Source organism: Hyperoodon ampullatus (genome assembly GCF_949752795.1).
Source record: "Hyperoodon ampullatus genome assembly, chromosome: 15".
NCBI classification, from domain to species: Eukaryota; Metazoa; Chordata; class Mammalia; order Artiodactyla; family Ziphiidae; genus Hyperoodon; species Hyperoodon ampullatus.
Genome location: NC_136928.1, coordinates 68,083,089 through 68,099,201, shown reverse-complemented (window position 1 = coordinate 68,099,201; position 16,113 = coordinate 68,083,089). Strand labels below are relative to the sequence as shown.

General features: G+C 55.6%; 1 protein-coding gene across 1 annotated transcript in view; it reads left to right on the top strand.

Annotated features, from left to right (window-relative positions):
* Positions 1-545: 545 nt before the first annotated feature.
* The window catches only part of KCNK3 (potassium two pore domain channel subfamily K member 3), a gene marked incomplete at both ends in the record, with an annotated part of 36,053 nt that continues 20,485 nt past the window's right edge, over positions 546-16,113 (top strand). The window contains one exon of the mRNA XM_079721249.1: positions 546-828. Within this exon, the coding sequence (XP_079577375.1) occupies positions 546-828 (283 nt within the window). The remainder of the gene's footprint in view (positions 829-16,113) is intronic.

Here is a 16,113-nt window from a genome sequence, read left to right as displayed (position 1 = left end):
TATGAGTCTACCTCTGGTTTTATCTCCTTGTCTGTCACACCCCCTTCTGACTCTTCTTCTCTCTCTCTTCCTCTGTAGTTATATGCGTTTCTCTGCCTACTTATCTTTGTCTGGGTCTCTCCCTCTCTCTCGCTCTCTGTCCTGCCCGGTCTCTCCGCTGCTCTCCCGTCGCTCCCCCTCCCCTCCCCCTCCGGCAGCCCCCGCTCCTCCCTCCCTCGGCGCGTCTCCCCAGTCCTTATTTGGCTGGGCGGGAGGGCTGGCGGGAGGAGGCGGCCTGCGGGCGGGGGGCGGGGGGCGGGAGCGGGGCCGGGCGGAGGAGGGCGGTGGGTGGTGCTGAAGGGACAGCTCCGCGGCGGCGGCGGCGGCGGCGGCGGCGGCGGCGGCGGCGTTGGCGGCTGCGGCCCCGGGGCGCGGAGTGGGTGCCCGGCGCGGGGAGCAGCGAGCGCAGCCATGCCCCAGGCCGCCTCCGGGGCAGCAGCAGCGGCGGCCGGGGCCGGGGCGCGGGCCGGGGGCGCCGGGGGGCCGGCGGCGGCCCGGGCGGGACGATGAAGCGGCAGAACGTGCGCACGCTGGCGCTCATCGTGTGCACATTCACCTACCTGCTGGTGGGCGCCGCGGTCTTCGACGCGCTCGAGTCGGAGCCAGAGATGATCGAGCGGCAGCGGCTGGAGCTGCGGCAGCAGGAGCTGCGGGCGCGCTACAACCTCAGCCAGGGCGGCTACGAGGAGCTCGAGCGCGTCGTGCTGCGCCTCAAGCCGCACAAGGCCGGCGTGCAGTGGCGCTTCGCCGGCTCCTTCTACTTCGCCATCACCGTCATCACCACCATCGGTAACTACTCGCCGGGCGGGGGGCGGGGACCCGGGGGCCGGGCGCCGGGTTCTGGGGTAGTCCGGAGCCGGCTGGGGCTGGGGGGTTCACCCGGAGAGGGTCTAGGCGCCGAACCCCGCGCTCCCAGAAACCCGAGTTCAGCCTGACGTGTCTGCTCCGTAGGGACAGGGCTCGGGGGAGGCGTCGAATCCTGGCTCCGGACTTGACTCTCCAGCAGGGCCAGCCCTAACTTGTCCCTGCCAGGCTGCGAGAGGGCCCCAGGGGACTCTTGAAGTGTGTGAGAGGGGCAGGAGCGACGGGCGGCGGCTGGGGAGGAGGGGTGTGGCCGCGCCAGGCCCTGGAGCAGGGCGCCGAGTATAAGTGGTAGGGAACGCTCGACTCCTCCGTGTCCTTGCAGATCGGCTCCCGGACCCCAGCGTGTCTACACCGACTGGGGCTTCAGGGAGACGTGTGGATGCAGGTACTTGGCACACTCTGAGGCACACGGGACCGCTCTGGGTGCCTGGAACACTCCGTAACTGTGGCTAGGAGTACTTCTTGGGGTGTGTGTGTGTGTGTGTGTGTGTGTGTGTGTGTGCGCGCGCGCGCGCGTGTCTGCGTGCACGTGTGTGCCCAGCGCCAGGAGTTTAGGCTCTGCCAGCCAGTGCCTTTAATTTTCTTAGGGCAGCAGAGCTGGTGCTGGAAGCCAGATCCAGCCCTGTCTGCCTTCTTTACTGCTGTCCCAGGAAAACAGTCACCTCACAGGAATGGCCCCAGTTCTCTTCTTCCAGCCAGGGCAGACCTCAGTGTAGGAGGCCATACACACCCAGACTCTCTCACAGTATAGGCACAGGTGCACACACAGGTACACACGCAAGCTCACAGAGGACATACACAGGCACACACACAAAGCGCACAAGTGGGTATCCAAGAAAGAATCTCCAGTGAGGCCCTTGGTGTGCTATTCAGGTGTTCAAACAGGACTAAACACCTTACCCACTCCCAAGACTATAATTCCAGCCCAGCTCCATTACTTGTCCCATTGTATGACACTGGGCAAGTCCCTTCCCCTGCCCGAGTCTCAAGTTCACCTCCAGACAATGAGGGTTTGGCTGAAATGATCTCCAGGGCTCCTCCGGGTCCTGATGTGCTCCCAGCCCACCTTCCCCCAGAGCTCACTAGGATGCCTCCAGAAGCTGTTTCCTCCATCTTTCCCATTCCTTCTCCTCTCCCTGGTCCTCCTCCTAGCCTTGGCTGAGCTCCCGCGGGCTCATTGCCATTTGGCATAGCCCATGACAAGATGGCAGTGTTTTCCTGGGAGTCAACAGGAGCCGAGAGGGGTAAAAGGCAGTACTGGACGCCGTCCCTGCAGTTTGTCCACTGCAGGATTGTCCCGAGATTCCGCTGCTCTCTGGAGACCGCAGGCAGCTATGCTATGTGGTTTCTGGAAGATGATGAAAAGGACCCCAGGAGTGGATGTGGCCCAAGTGGAGGCACCTCTGGGTCCTGCTGATGCTGTGAGTTTAGTGCAGGATGGTCAGACTCAGGTCTGCCCAAAGAGGAGCCTGCTTTCCTGGGAAGGACCAGACTGGGTTTTGTCCGGCCTCTCCTCCCCTCTCCCACCTCCCTGCCACCTGCCAGGGTTTCAGGAGCCCTGCAGATCCTTAGACCTTCCCTCCCTCTCTCCCCACACATCTCGCCCTTGGTGTGTGCCCCCATCTTTCTCAGTACCCTGGTCCCCGGCTCCACAGTAACCACCCAACTGACCTCCTTGCCTCCAGCCTCATTCCCCTTTAGGGCAAGCTCCCGCGGATAAGGCTGCCAGAAAGAATCTCCCCAAAGCACAGCTCTGACCATACCAATACCCTTCTCAGAAGCCCTCAATGCCCCCCTGCTGCCCATGTAATCCATAAATCCATGCTCCTCATCCCAAATTTTCAGGACCTCATACCTGGCTGCAATCTCTGTGTCCAACTTAATTTCTCCCTTCTTACTGACATGATCTCGCCACTGCAGCCCAACTGTCCCTTGAGAACACCTGAAGTGTGCGTATCTGGCATGCCTTTTTCTCTGTCTTCTATTTATCTTGTCCAAGCTAACCTTCCAGGTCTGGTTCAAATCCCATCTCCTCCTTGAAGTCTGCCAGACCATCCCAGGCCACTGGCTGTGGATGCCTGCAGGACCTACTGTCAAGACCAGCTGAGTGACACAGTGTAGGCTGTTTTGCACAGCTATTTACATTTCAGGGGGTGTATTTTGTCTCTTTAACCACAGGGGGTGTAATTAACCTCCGTGGGGGCAGGGCCCTGTGGTTCCCATCTCTGTGCTCCCAGTGCCGGCACAGTACCCAGCAATACACAGGAGCACTCAGAGAATGCTACTGATGGGTTTAAGGTGTGCAGAAGTGAGACGGCATCATCCTTCCCCTCCATCCCTGCCGTTTCCCGAAGTGCTTGTAGTCCTCACCAAGAGAGATGCTAAAAGCTGGGGGTAGAGGCAGACAGAGTGTGGTTCTGATGATTTTTTTTATTTACAAGGAGCTTGGCAAGAGGAAAGAGAGCATCAAAGAACCACCCTAGCTCTGTGGGGGCCCTAGACGGGCACTGCCCACTCTGCCCCACCCAACCATCACTGGCTTTTTGTCACCTCTCACTCTGGCTATGACACCTGGCTGGGAGCTGTCCATATGGGCTCAGATCTAAGAAACACCTCTCTGGGCTGTGATCAGATGGTTGGAAAGGGCCCTATATTAGACTGATCTTGACCCAAAACCCAAAGGCAGCAGTCTGTGTCCACCTGACCCCTTTGGGGACCCAAATCGGTCTCCTGAGAGACTGGGAGTCCCTTTGGGATAGAATAATGACAAAATTTCCTGTTCATTCAGTGCCTTAGTGATCACAATGCTTCATAGCTCAGGGAAGTTGCCAGGGCAGGTACTGTTAGCTCCCTTGCACAGATGAAGGCATGGAGGCTCAGGAAGGGGAAGGGACTCCCTCAAAGTCATGCAGCTGGTGAGCAGTGGAGCTAGTTAGAGTAAGAAGCAGGGACTTCTGACTCTAAGCCCAGTGTTCCTTCCCCTGCTGGTTTCTTGGCTGCTTCCTCTGCCTCCATATGCTGTGAAGCCCAAAGCCAGCCAGGATTGGCATGGCCAAGATGTGCTCAATCATGCCAGCTTGCAGGGCGCTCATGGGCAGCCCTGATTGGTTGAGGGTCAGCAGGGTCTGAGTTAGTCATTCACCTGGTAAGTCACAGTCTCCACTAACTGCGAGGATTCCTCCAGCTCCCTTGTCCCTAGTCTTCCGGACAGGAAACCCTTCCTTTGTCGGGCCCTAAGTTCATCAAATGCAAAGGGAAACTCTTTTTTGGGAAGGCTTAACCTCTCTAGCTGTTGAGTCATTAGGCTCCTCCGGGGCCCCAGCCACATCTATTCATAGCCTGGAGGCTGTCAGAGCAGGAAAGGGCCTTGAGATCAGCTGGTGCCACCCCCTCCTCTTACCGAGAAGGAACCAAAGAGGTGATGGGAATAGGATAGTCAAACCTGACTTGCAGGCCCCCGCTCCTTCCACTTGTGCAGACTGCTTCTTTATTTATTACTATTATTAACAGCAGCAACGGCAACAATACTAATAGCAGCCACCATTTATTAACTACTCTTTGGCAGGCTGTATACAAGACACTTCATTTATATTCCCATTCAGTTCTCTCCCCAACCCTTCAAGATGGGCATTATTATCCCCATTTTTCAGCGGTGGAACCTAAGGCTCTGAGTGTAAATGACTCACCATGGCCTTGTGACTTGAAAGCATAGATTCAGTGGAGCCTCTCTGAGTCCCATGCCCTGTATTTTTTACCAATTCTTTCTCTACTTCAAGAACCCAGCCCAGACCCTTGTACTTTGGGGACGCCAAGTAGCCAAGGCTTGTCTCTTCCTCTGGCAAAACCCTCCCCAGAAAGAGAGGGCCTCTGGCTCCAGCACGCTACAGCCAGCCTCTGCTCCCTGTACCCTGGTCCCTGACCAACCCAGACCACGTGCCACAGCTGTGCCCAGCACCAGGCCCTCCCGGAGACTGCCATGGGCTCACAGGTGCCCGTTGTCCCACCACAGGTCCCTGGATTCCTTGTGGCTCTAAGGCAACAAGAGGCCAGGTGATTGATTAAGCTGGTGGAGCTGGGACAGAAAACCTTCTGTTCTGCTTTCTCCCCAGCTTCCAGCAGAGCACAGGCTCCCATCGCCCACCACATGGCCTGGGAACCCGTAGGTTGTGCATTCAAGCAGGTAGTTGATGGGGGAACTTGTATTTCTTACATCTTTCTAAGACGGAGGAAAGTATAGAAGTGACCTGCCACCCGCCGAAATCCCAGAGTCCTCAAATAAAAAAGTGAAAGGAGACAGTAGCAGCCATCCAAACATCCAGAGAGGTGAGTGACTTGCCCAAATTCACACAGCAAGTCGCAGGTACAACCCTTTGGGTGCCTAGACTAAAGATCTCTCCATCACCCCAGCCTGCTTTCCTCACGACCCCCACTTTGCTCTTAGCACCAGGGCCTCCGTCCGCTTATCCCTCGGCTGTTCCCAGTACTCTCTTGAGTTCCCGGGGGATGGAGAGGCAGTCCAGCCTGAAACGGTCCCACTATCCACTCTCAGTCAGTATTTCCTTCCTCGCTGCCCACAGACCACCCCTCTGCTTCAACTGTACAGCCTTTCCTGAGGGTGGCATATGAACACGGGTGCTGGCTTAGAAGCCCGAGTGCCTGGCTTCATCACCCAACCCCCCTCTCCGCTCGCCACCTCCACCGCCTGCTACTAGTTGTGTCACTTTGGACAAGTTACTGAGTCTCTCTGAACTTGCTTTGTCATTTACTATATGGGAGAATAATATCTGCCTCCTAGGATTAAATGGGATAACGTAAAAGAAGTGCCTGGTACAGAGTATGTGCTTAATAAACAGTATCTACAATTTTAAGTGTTATTATTTCTCATGTATTGTCACTTTCCCTACAGAAGGGAACTGCTCTGTTTCCCAAGGATTACTATGACCACAGCATCTCTACTCCTTCCTAACAGGTGGGGACAGTGGGATTGGGGACCAGAGGCTGCCACACCCTTCCCTTTATCCTCCTAATCTCACTCCCCCATCCCAGGCTTCCCAGATCCTCACTCATGCCTAGGGTCTGCCTGACATCCAAGCTCAGGGGCAATGCTCCCTCCTCTGAGCAGGCAGACCCTCAGCAGACCAGTCAGGGAGAGTGAGGTGCACAGTGGTAGGAGAACCCATCCTGGATCGGAGCAAGAAGGCAAAAGTTCCAGTTCCACTTAGCTGCTGGTCCTCTATGACCACCAGTTTCTTCATCCACAAAGTGGACGTATTTGATCAGAGGTCCTTCTGGCTGCCATGCCTCCTGCCTGCACGTCCAGTTCCCACACGTCATGACTGGGGGCTAGCGACATGGAGGGAGTGGGGGCCAGAATAGGACAGAAATAGAAGACACATGCCTGGCCACAGTGGGGACAGGACAAACACAATAAGTATTTTCAAAGAAAACATAAACAAGCGCAGATGAATGTAGTGCAAATCACCACTATAAACAGCTTTCAGCTGGCAGCACAAACGGTAAATCTGTGAGTTGATTTTGTAATAAAAAAAATGTAAAAACGATTTCCCTGCCGTCAGCCAGCAGCAAGGGAAGAGACCCAGCTCTGACTGAGATCATGAAGAGTTTAGGCAAACCTCAGCAGAGACCCAGGATGGGCACTCCCTCCCTCCCACCCCACCCCTGCCTTGGATGCAGGGAACTGACGTGCCTATAACACGTCAGGCTCTGTCCGAGGCGCTTCTCACCGCCTGCATTCCCACAACTACCCTGGGAGGGCAGGCATTATCATCCTGTTATGGTCAAGGAAAGGAAAGCTCAGAGAGGTTCAGACATTGGCCCAGGACCCTACAAATGTAAAATGACAGTAACAGGGCTTACACCCAGGGCTGTAGGAAGTATCTTTTCATGGAGTCGTGCAGCCCCCTGCTCCCCACGGAGGCTCTGCTGTCCCTCTCATATGAATGTCACAAACAATGGAGGTATCAGGGTCATGCAGGGCACTCAGCTGTGACCTCAGCGTCAGGATATCACAGCCTCAGGACTATGGGTAGAGCCTTTAGCCCAAAGAGAAATCAGTTAGCTCCACCTCTCTCATGTTAGAGTGTGGAAACTAAAATTCTGATTGGAGAAGAAGGGAACCCTGTTGACTGATGCCTCCTCCCGTGTTGTTCACCACCCCACCCCCAGGCTCATAGAGAAGAAAGCAGACTGCCAGCCGGCCTGTCCTGCTTGCCTGGGGCCCCCTCCTGACCCCTCTGTTAGGCTCTGGTCCTCAGCACGTGACCAATGCCTGTCGTGAAGCAGTCACCGGCCCAGCTGATGCGGCCACCTCCCAGTCTGTCCACACTTCCCCGTTGTCCAGAAACTGCCGGAGACCTGCCCCTCACCTGGAGCCACCCCGAGCCCCCACTGCTGCTGTCACGCCTTCACTTTCCCATTTCCGGAGCTGGCTTCAGCTACTACCTGGAGACGACAGCTTTGGTCCTCCTGGTTCTGTGGCCCCCTGGGATCCCCGCCACACCGGGGCCGACTTCCCACGCTCCCCCTTCACCAAAGCCAGCTCCTTACCACCCTGCTTCCCACTCCCGCCTCTTCCAGGGACACACAGGGACGCCTTTGTGAAGAGAGTGTATGCATGCAGGGAATATAAGGCAGGAGCCTGGCCTGGGAGCTAGAAACTGGGTTCTTTCTCTCCCCTTAGACAAATCATTCTCTCTCTCTCTCTCTCTCTCTCTCTCTCTCTCTGCTTTCCCCCTACTCATGAGAGGCACAGGCACTACCCTGGTGGGCTTCAGTCTCCCCATTTGTACAAAGGAGGTGCTCCCCAGGGGGAACTAGAGAAGGCTAGCTCAGCAATACGGAATTCTCTACATTAGTACTTCTCCGATGGTCATCTCTGACGATTTGGTTGATCTTGTTTAAATGCGGATTCTGAACCAGTAGGTCTGGGATGGGGCCTGAGAGTCTATAATTCTCACAAGGCCCCCAAGGGACACTGATGCTGCTGATCTGCGGTTTACACTTTGAGTAGCAAGGATCTAAATAACCTGGAGACCTGACTTCTGAGAACAGACATGAGGTGGGGACTGGGGTTTTAAGAACAAGATTGTGCAGAGCTGGAAAGGTCCTTAGGAATCTGGTCATGGAGTGTCAGAGCCAATGGCCTCAGAGCTGGTGGACCCTCCTCTGAGGCTGGGGCAGGGCTTTGGTTTGCCCCAGAGGAAGTAGATGCAGAGGTAACCTGTACCAGTCAGGGTTCAATCAGAGAAACACAACCAGCTGGAAATATATATATAGAGATAGATGGATAGACTTATGTGTCTTGACTTATGTGATGGTAGTTGCTGACTAGGTGAGTGAAATCTATACAGCAGGACATCGGGAAGGACAGGCTGGAACTCTCTCCAGCTCGGGCTGAAGCTGCTGTTCACAGGCAGAGTTTCTTCTTCTTCAGGGAAGCCTTGGCTCACCTCTTAAGGTCTTTCAACTGATTGATTCAGGTCCACCAAGTGATCTAGGATAATCTCCCTTACTTGAAGTCAACTGATTACGGACTTTAATCACATCTACAAAATGCCTTCATAGCAACCCCTGGATCAGTGCTCAATTGAATAACTCAGAGCTTTAGCCTAGCCAAGTTGACACATCAAAAAGATCATCATGCTACCCATATATCACACTGGGGACCACAATAAGTGACTTTTAAGGTGCTTACCAACCCTGAGATACTTAGATTCTTGATCTTCAAAGAGGCAGCCTGGAGACTTAGAGTACCCTAAGTGGGACTCATCAGTGTCCTGGGGACCTCCAGACCCTCTGGGTCACCTTCCAAATAGTACTGACTTTAGCCTTCATTTCAGGTTTACCAAACTTCATTTTTAGTTTACCTAAAAAATCATTGAGGTCTTCTGAGTGCCAGACACTATACCAGGCACCAAGAGAATAGAAAACTAAGATCCAGATCCTTCCCCAAGGAGCCCCCAGTCTGGTGGAATCCTGAAACCACAAGTTGAATGGTATATATGCTAAATCCTAGTGGAGTAACTCAGAATAAGGATCTGAGAAGGCTTCCTGGAGCAGGTAGTACCTGAGGAAGGTGTAAATGAAGAATGAGAACTCTAGTAAGTGAGGATTGGCAGTGAGGGCTTTCCGGGGTAAGGGAGCAGCATGAGTTAGGCTGGGGCCATAAGTCTGCCCAAGGAAAGGTGGGGGAGCCAACCTTGGAGGGGGCTGAGTGCTAGACTCTGGCAGGTGGACTTGATTTGACAAGAACTGGAGGAGGGAAGTGATAGACTCCAACCTGTGTTCTCCTGCCTGGATCCTGACCAGGGATCAGGATGGAATGCCCCTATGACCCCAATTGAACCACCAGCTGCCTCCATCATGCCAGTTGAACCAGTGGGTCACCCCAGTTGAACTAGTGGGTGCCTCATGACCCCAGTTGAACCAGAGGGTAATGGCAACCTGAATCCTGATTATCTCACTTCAGCCCCACCCTGGTCACCCAGCAGACCTCAGCCAGCCCCCAGGAAGTGCTTTCACTTCCTCCCCTCTCCATGATTCCTTTTCTTGACCAAAGATCCACTCTGGAGCCTAGACCAAACCCAGGCTTATGGATGGTGTTCAGGAGGCCCTCCTGGGACAGCACTGAGCTGAAGGAGATGATACTGTCCCCCACTGCTGTGTGGACATTTTCTGCATAGACAACACCAGGCCCCTGCTGCACGGCTTGGCATGGACTCAGTGTCCCTCTTCAGGAATGTGCAGGGCCTCTCCTGACCACAGATCCGATGCAGAAATAACCATCGCAGAAACATCCGGAGAGGCACATTCCAGCCCGCTGGCCACAGGACCATCTGGGAGGCTCTCTCCAGAGACCCAAACTGTCAGGCCCTGGTTGAACAACCCCAAGAGGGTGATGCCAGGCTTCAGACAGGAGGCAGCCCTCTCCCCCAGGATGGTGCTGTCCTCCCACCAGGGCAGGGGAGTTCCCCAGGGCCCTGGGGGCAGGCAGAGCTGGGTGGTTCCAGGCAGGAGCAAGTCTCAGATCGACGCAACAGATCTGTTCTCACCTGGACCTATTCTGTCCAGACCTTAGACCTGACATGAAGCCGCCACACCCCACAGAGCCTGCCTCAGTTTCCACGGTCATGAACCAAGGCTGCCATTCACTGGGAGGTTTCTCTGGGCTGAGCCCGTTACATGTATTACCACTCTATGAAGGCGGCACTATTACAATTCCCATTTTACAGAGGAGGACCCTGAGGCTCCGAGGGGCCAGGGCAGGCCTGCACAGGTGCGCTGCTGGCAATCAGCAGAGCAGGGGTGTGTAAAGCAGGCCCAGCACTCGCTTTATAAAACACTTGGTCACACAGTATCTCTCCTGAACCTCATAACAACCCAGAGGTATAGATGTCAATGAAGAAACTGGACTTGAGAACATAAGATCGCTTCCCGTGATCCAGAGCCAGTGAATGTGGAAGCAAGAGTCAAGCCCAGACCTTCCAAGCCCAAAATCAAGCTCCCCCCGAGGGGTGCTCTGGCCCCCCGTAGCTGAAGGTGGGTTGGATGGTCCGGATGTTGGGGCATCGTAGAAGTGGGTGTTGGCCTATGGAGGGTGAAGAGGATGGTGCTGGGGGACAGGGGGTGGCAGTCGTCATGGAGTGGCCTTAGTTCCATGCATTTGAACAGGAGGGAAACCTGAGACTAGAAATGAGCATTGAGTGATGGTTCTTAAGAACAGCCAGTGAGTAAGAGAAGGGCCTGGTTGGGGGTGACTTGGCAACACACCTGCTCCCCGGCGTGCAGGGGGGAGGGCAGGGAAGATGGCCCCTGCATGCTGCGTCGGACGCTGGTCCCCGTAGCAGTAGTTATTTGGAGCCAGAGCAATGGGTATCCGGGCCTGAGCTAAGCCCAGGAGGCTGTGAGTTTTAAAAACTCCCCTGGTGAGGGGAATCTGCAGCCAGGTTTGGGAAGCACAGGAAAGAAGAGAGCTTATTCAAATCAGCATTCTGTACTTGGGAGGCTGGGCCACTTGCCAGCCAGCAGCTAGCATTTTCCTTCTGGGTTTCCTTGGGACTTGAGAAACAGTCAAGGGGCAGCTGAGGAAGAATCTTTGGAGTTCACAAGCCAAAGCTCCTGGGGTGAGCCAGGTGGCAGAGGGCCCAGGAGTCAGCGGGTGGCCCAAGGAGAAGGGCAGGTCCCACTCTTCCCAGAGGAGAAGGGGACTGAGAGGGTCTCAGCGGGGTCATGGGACAGGAGTTGGCTCCTCCATGGCTTAGCTCTCAAATGACCCCAGGGAAGGGGGTCAGCCCCCTTAGCTGTGTGAGTATCACTCACTTGGGAACAAAGTGGGGGGCTCTAGCCTGGCTGAGCCAGCGTGACCCTTCTTCAGCATGACTTGCATCGTGGATTTTCCACCATGAGGGCTGGACAGAGGAAGACCCTCCGGGGCTACTCTTGGTCCTTGGTCTAGCTCCAGGCGGAGCCACAGGAAGAGAAACCTGGACTTAAATTCAGAGGCAGCCCTCCTTCCCTTGGGTGCCCAGCTCAGTGCCCCAGACTCCTAAGCACTTGTCTTCCCTGGGCACCAAAGAGGCCCTGACGTCCCCTATCTTCCCCTTAGGATCGTCAGTGGGCTACGTGTCATTTCTCAGAGCTGTGACTGATGTTGTAGCACAGCTGAGCTAAGGAAAGTGGGGGACACAGACCCTTCTGCTGTTTCTCTGCTCCTACCTGGCTGTGAGACCCACAGCAAGTCACATCCCACCCTGGCGTTGTCTGCAAGGGACTGGGCTGGTGATGTCTGAGCCCCTTACAGCTTGGACCATCTCTACTCTAGCTCTGCCAGGACCTAATCCTGGCCTCTGCTTCCAGCCCCTCCTGAGATGCACCCTACCCAGTATTACAATCTTGTCCCCACTTTACCCCATGATGGCTCAGCCCTGGAGGGACTTCCTCTGTGTCCAGTCCCAAGAATAGAGCCTTGTCCAGGACCTCCAAGTCACCCCTTTCTGGAAAGAGTATTTCTGACTATGGCCGCAGCCTTGCTTATCAGCAGAGCGAGTCCACTGCCCCAACCCCTGGGACAGCTGGAATGCGGGAGCCTCCCACCCAGAAAGGGGGGCCCCCTAACAGCTGGCAGCTCCCACAGTAGTCTGTGGATGGGGTGTGGGAGGAGCAGTGGTGCTGAGAGCCTGCTGACCCCCCAGCACTTTCAGGCAGGAGGGTAGCCAGGAGAGAGGCTGCAGACAGTCTTTCTTCCCAGGTTGCCCCTGGACCTGAGCTGGCCCGGGATGAGTGCACTGGTGGCTGTTCCTACAATCCAGGCCCTCGGCTAGCTCAGAGGCTTCCAGGGTCCTGGGAGCTAAGGTCCTGCTCGTGGACCAACCTTCAACATCCCACCTAGACCAGTGACCTGCTAGACCTCTGAGCGGCTGGAGTTAGCCGCATGGGTCCTCACAATGGTTTGATATCTCAAAATGTTCTTGGGCCATTACACAATATGTGTGTGTTGCAGAGCATACGATCACCTTCCTCAGCCTTTGGCTGGAATGGGGTCAGTTCAGGGTGCTGACGCCAGCATGCTCATGCAGTATAAGGGCTCAGCTTGGCAGTGGACGGCATTACTGCAGTTCTTGGCGTCGTTCAGATTCTTTGAGAATCACCAATTCAGCCCAACCCTTCTCTCTTCCAGATGAGGAGACTGAGACCAGGGCAGAGTGCAGGGGGAGATGGGGCGTGGCCTGCCCCAGCCACCAGCAGTGCGATATCAGAGCCAGTCCTCAAACTCAGGCCTCCTGACTCTTCCCACTCCCCCAGCACCCACACAGTCATTCCTCCATTTTCTTTCTTTTTCTGAGCATCTTCCATGTGTTGGGCACCGTTCCGGGCCCTAGGGACTCAGCCCTGGTCCTCACGATGCCTGCATTCCAGAGGAAGCAGATAGTTGATAAACTACATTATGTGATCACAAAAAAAAAAAAAATCATCCCAATGGTGACAAGTGCCAGGAGTCAGTAAAACAAGAGAATGGGGTAGAGAGTGATGGAGAGGAGGGATGGGCAATCTGGGAAAGCCTTCCAGGGAGGGGGCCCTGTGGAATGCAAAGATCAAGGAGGAGCCTTCCAGGGTGGGGGCGGGGCATGGGGACAGCACATGTGAAGTCCCAGGTAGGCCAGAGCTGACATGTTTGAGGAACAGGAGCAGAAAGGGCAGTGTGCCTGCGGCACGCTGAGCGACGGGGCGGAAGCATGGGAGGACTGGATCCTGCAGGGCCATGGAGGTCATGGGCAAGAATTTGGATTTTACTCTACATGTGATGGAAGCCAATGGAAAGTTTTAAGCAGGGTTGTGGTGGGATATAACTTAAATTTTTACCATTTCCCTCTGGCTGCTAGAGGTCAGCTGGTTGTAGTAGAAGAGGGAAGCGGGGAGACCCGTCAGGCTGCAGTTGAGTAACTTGAAAGACAGAATGGTGGTGGATGGGACTCGGGTGGAGACTGTGGAGACTGTAGAGAGGGGTGGATTGTGGGTGTGTTTTCAAGACAGAGTTGGCCCGACCTGTTGATGGATAGGATGTATGTGTTGGGGGAAAGGAGGGAGCCAGAGGGCTATGGGAGTAGGGGGAAGGGAATAATCAGTGGTAATCTTTGACCTGAGCAACTGGGTGGAAGGTAAGCATTTACTGAGATGGGAAATAAAATTCAGAGAGTAAAAGGTTTGTTAAAGAGATGAGATTCCAGACTTCTTATTTTAGACATACAGGTTAATTTTGAGATGCTTATTACAAATCCATGAAGGCAGCTAGACAGACAAGCCTGTAGCTCAAGGGAGAGATCAAAGCTGAGATATAAATTTAAGAGTTATCAGATGGCAATAATATTTAGAGTCATGCAGCTTGATGAGATCAGCCATGGAGAGGGGAGAATGGGAGAGAAGAGCCCAGGGCAGGCCTTTCCTCCAGCACTGGGAGGTCAAGCAAGGAAGGGGACCTGCCAGGACACTGGAGGGAAACCTGGGGAGTGCAGTGTCCCAAGGCCAGGAGGCGTTGTTTTGAGAGAGAGGGAACTGTCAACCAGGCCAGCTGCTGCTGGGAGATCAAGTCAGTTGACCACAGAGAAGCAACCAGTGTGTTTGGCAATGTGGTGACCACTGGAGACATTAACCATGAAAACATGGTGTAACTAACATTGAACAGCTTGTTCCAGGAGCATGGGAGGGAGAGAGTGGTAGGGCATCCTTTGTATTTGACCAGCCTGACATGGAACAGAGGGGCCAGATCCCAGCAGAGGCAGGAGAGGGAACAAACAATATCCCAGCTCCCCATTTTCAGGCCTTTTCATAAATGCTTTACAAACCTCCCTCTGCAGAGGCCCATGAGGTAGTCATCATTATGTCCATTATGCAAATGAGGCCCAAGGCCCAGCAAGATTATTGGCTCAGGGCACCCAGCCAGGGCCCTGAGTCCAGGCCTGTCTGACCCCAAAGCCCCTGCCCCCAACTGCCGCTCTGCCTGCGTCTCCTGGCTGCTCCTTTCCCCCCGCCCCTCCCATCCATCCTTGTCCTTTGATCATTTCTGTCAGCTTCCAGCAGTCTTGGCCTCTGCCTCCCTCCTCCGGGAAAGCTCTGCTTTTTCTCTTTGATCCTGCACGTCTGTCCTCGGCTGCGTCCTCTGCTGGGCCCTGTGTCCCCTCCTCCCTGTCGCTTCAGGATGCGCTGAAGGTAGGGGATCTGCAAGAGTTTCTGAGAGCCTTGCGGGAACCTGGCCTGCAGGATGAGAGCGTGGCTCCTGCTTCCCTGACCGCCATTGGGGAAAGAGCCTGGGGGCTCCTCGGGCCTGGCTGGGCAGCAGACCAAGCGCTCTCGGCACTGAGGGTCCAGAGACGCGAGCTCACAGGCCAGGGATGTCTGTGGAAGCAACTAGGAGGGGGCAGCCAGGAGGGCCGTGCATTCTTACCCCGACGGGCCAAGATGGGCCTCCGAGTTCTTCTCAGGAGACAGCTACAATGATTAGGTGGAGTCCTAAACAGGGAGATGTAATCGGCAAAAGCAGCCACCTGGCTGCCAACACCACATGCAGAGAAGAAGGGGGCGCTCAGGACTTCAGAGTCCCTTTTGGAGCCTGGCTGGTTCCAGTGGGAAGACAGGGGTGAGGCCCAGAGACTCTTGTCGGAGCTCCCTCCCGGCCTGGGTGCTCCCCCGCCTCCCCGTGTCCTGGCCGAGGTGAGGGAGGCCGCCCAGGATGCCCAGAGCCGCCTCCAGCTTCCACCCTCAGGATTCTGAGGCCCTGTCTGCCCCCGGCTGCTCTAGGAGGGCCTGGTACGCAGTCCCCAACTGGAAGAGATGGGCAGAGGGAACACAGCACAGCGAACCATGGGCCCCGGCGCGCTCTTGGAAGCCCTGACCGGGGGCTGCGGCAGTAATTAGCTCCTCACACATCCCCAGGGTTATTTTTAAGCCACGTTCTTCCCTGGTTTATTTTTAAAGTAACACTGGCACGTGGCTGGCCGGCAGCCCTTCCCAGGTGCTGGTGCCAATTTGGGCCAGGAATGGAGCAGCGCAAGATGAGCCCCTCCCCCAGGGCTCCCCACCAAGGGCCGGAGCTAACCAACCCCTCCCTGGATGGCAAGGGAGGTCCCTGCTGCGCAGAAAGCCTGGGTCCAGCCTGGGGTGAGCAGGTGGGCTGGCATGAAAGACGCCCCCCGCCACCCTGAAACTCCATCCTGCCTCTGATGCACACATTTCACATTCTGTGACCTTGACCAAGTCACCTCACCAGCACAAGCCTCAGCTTCCTCATTTCTCAGTGGGGTGAGTGATAGTGATTCTTGCATCTCACTCAGAAAGTGAGTGATACACTGAAACGTTGCACAAATCTAAGGGAGTGTGGGGATTAACGCCTCCTGCAAACATGCTGCCCCCGCTGTCCCACTAACCGCTTCCAAGCCATGCCTATCTCCCAGGGTGAGTGACTCGCAGGCTGGGAGAGGCTCCTCTTCCTTTCATCCCTTGACCACCCCCTAAGACCTGCCTCCACATTTTCAGTCTGGCTGGACTCTAATCCAGGCCGCCCAGGGTAGAGGGCAGCTGTCAGGCTGCTGGTGGCCATTAAAAGGCTTGGCCTGGGGCAGGGGATGGTGGGAAGTGCGACAAGGGCAGAACCACCCCTCCCCCAGCCCCTCCCCCCAGCCCTCCCCCAGCCCCTGCCCC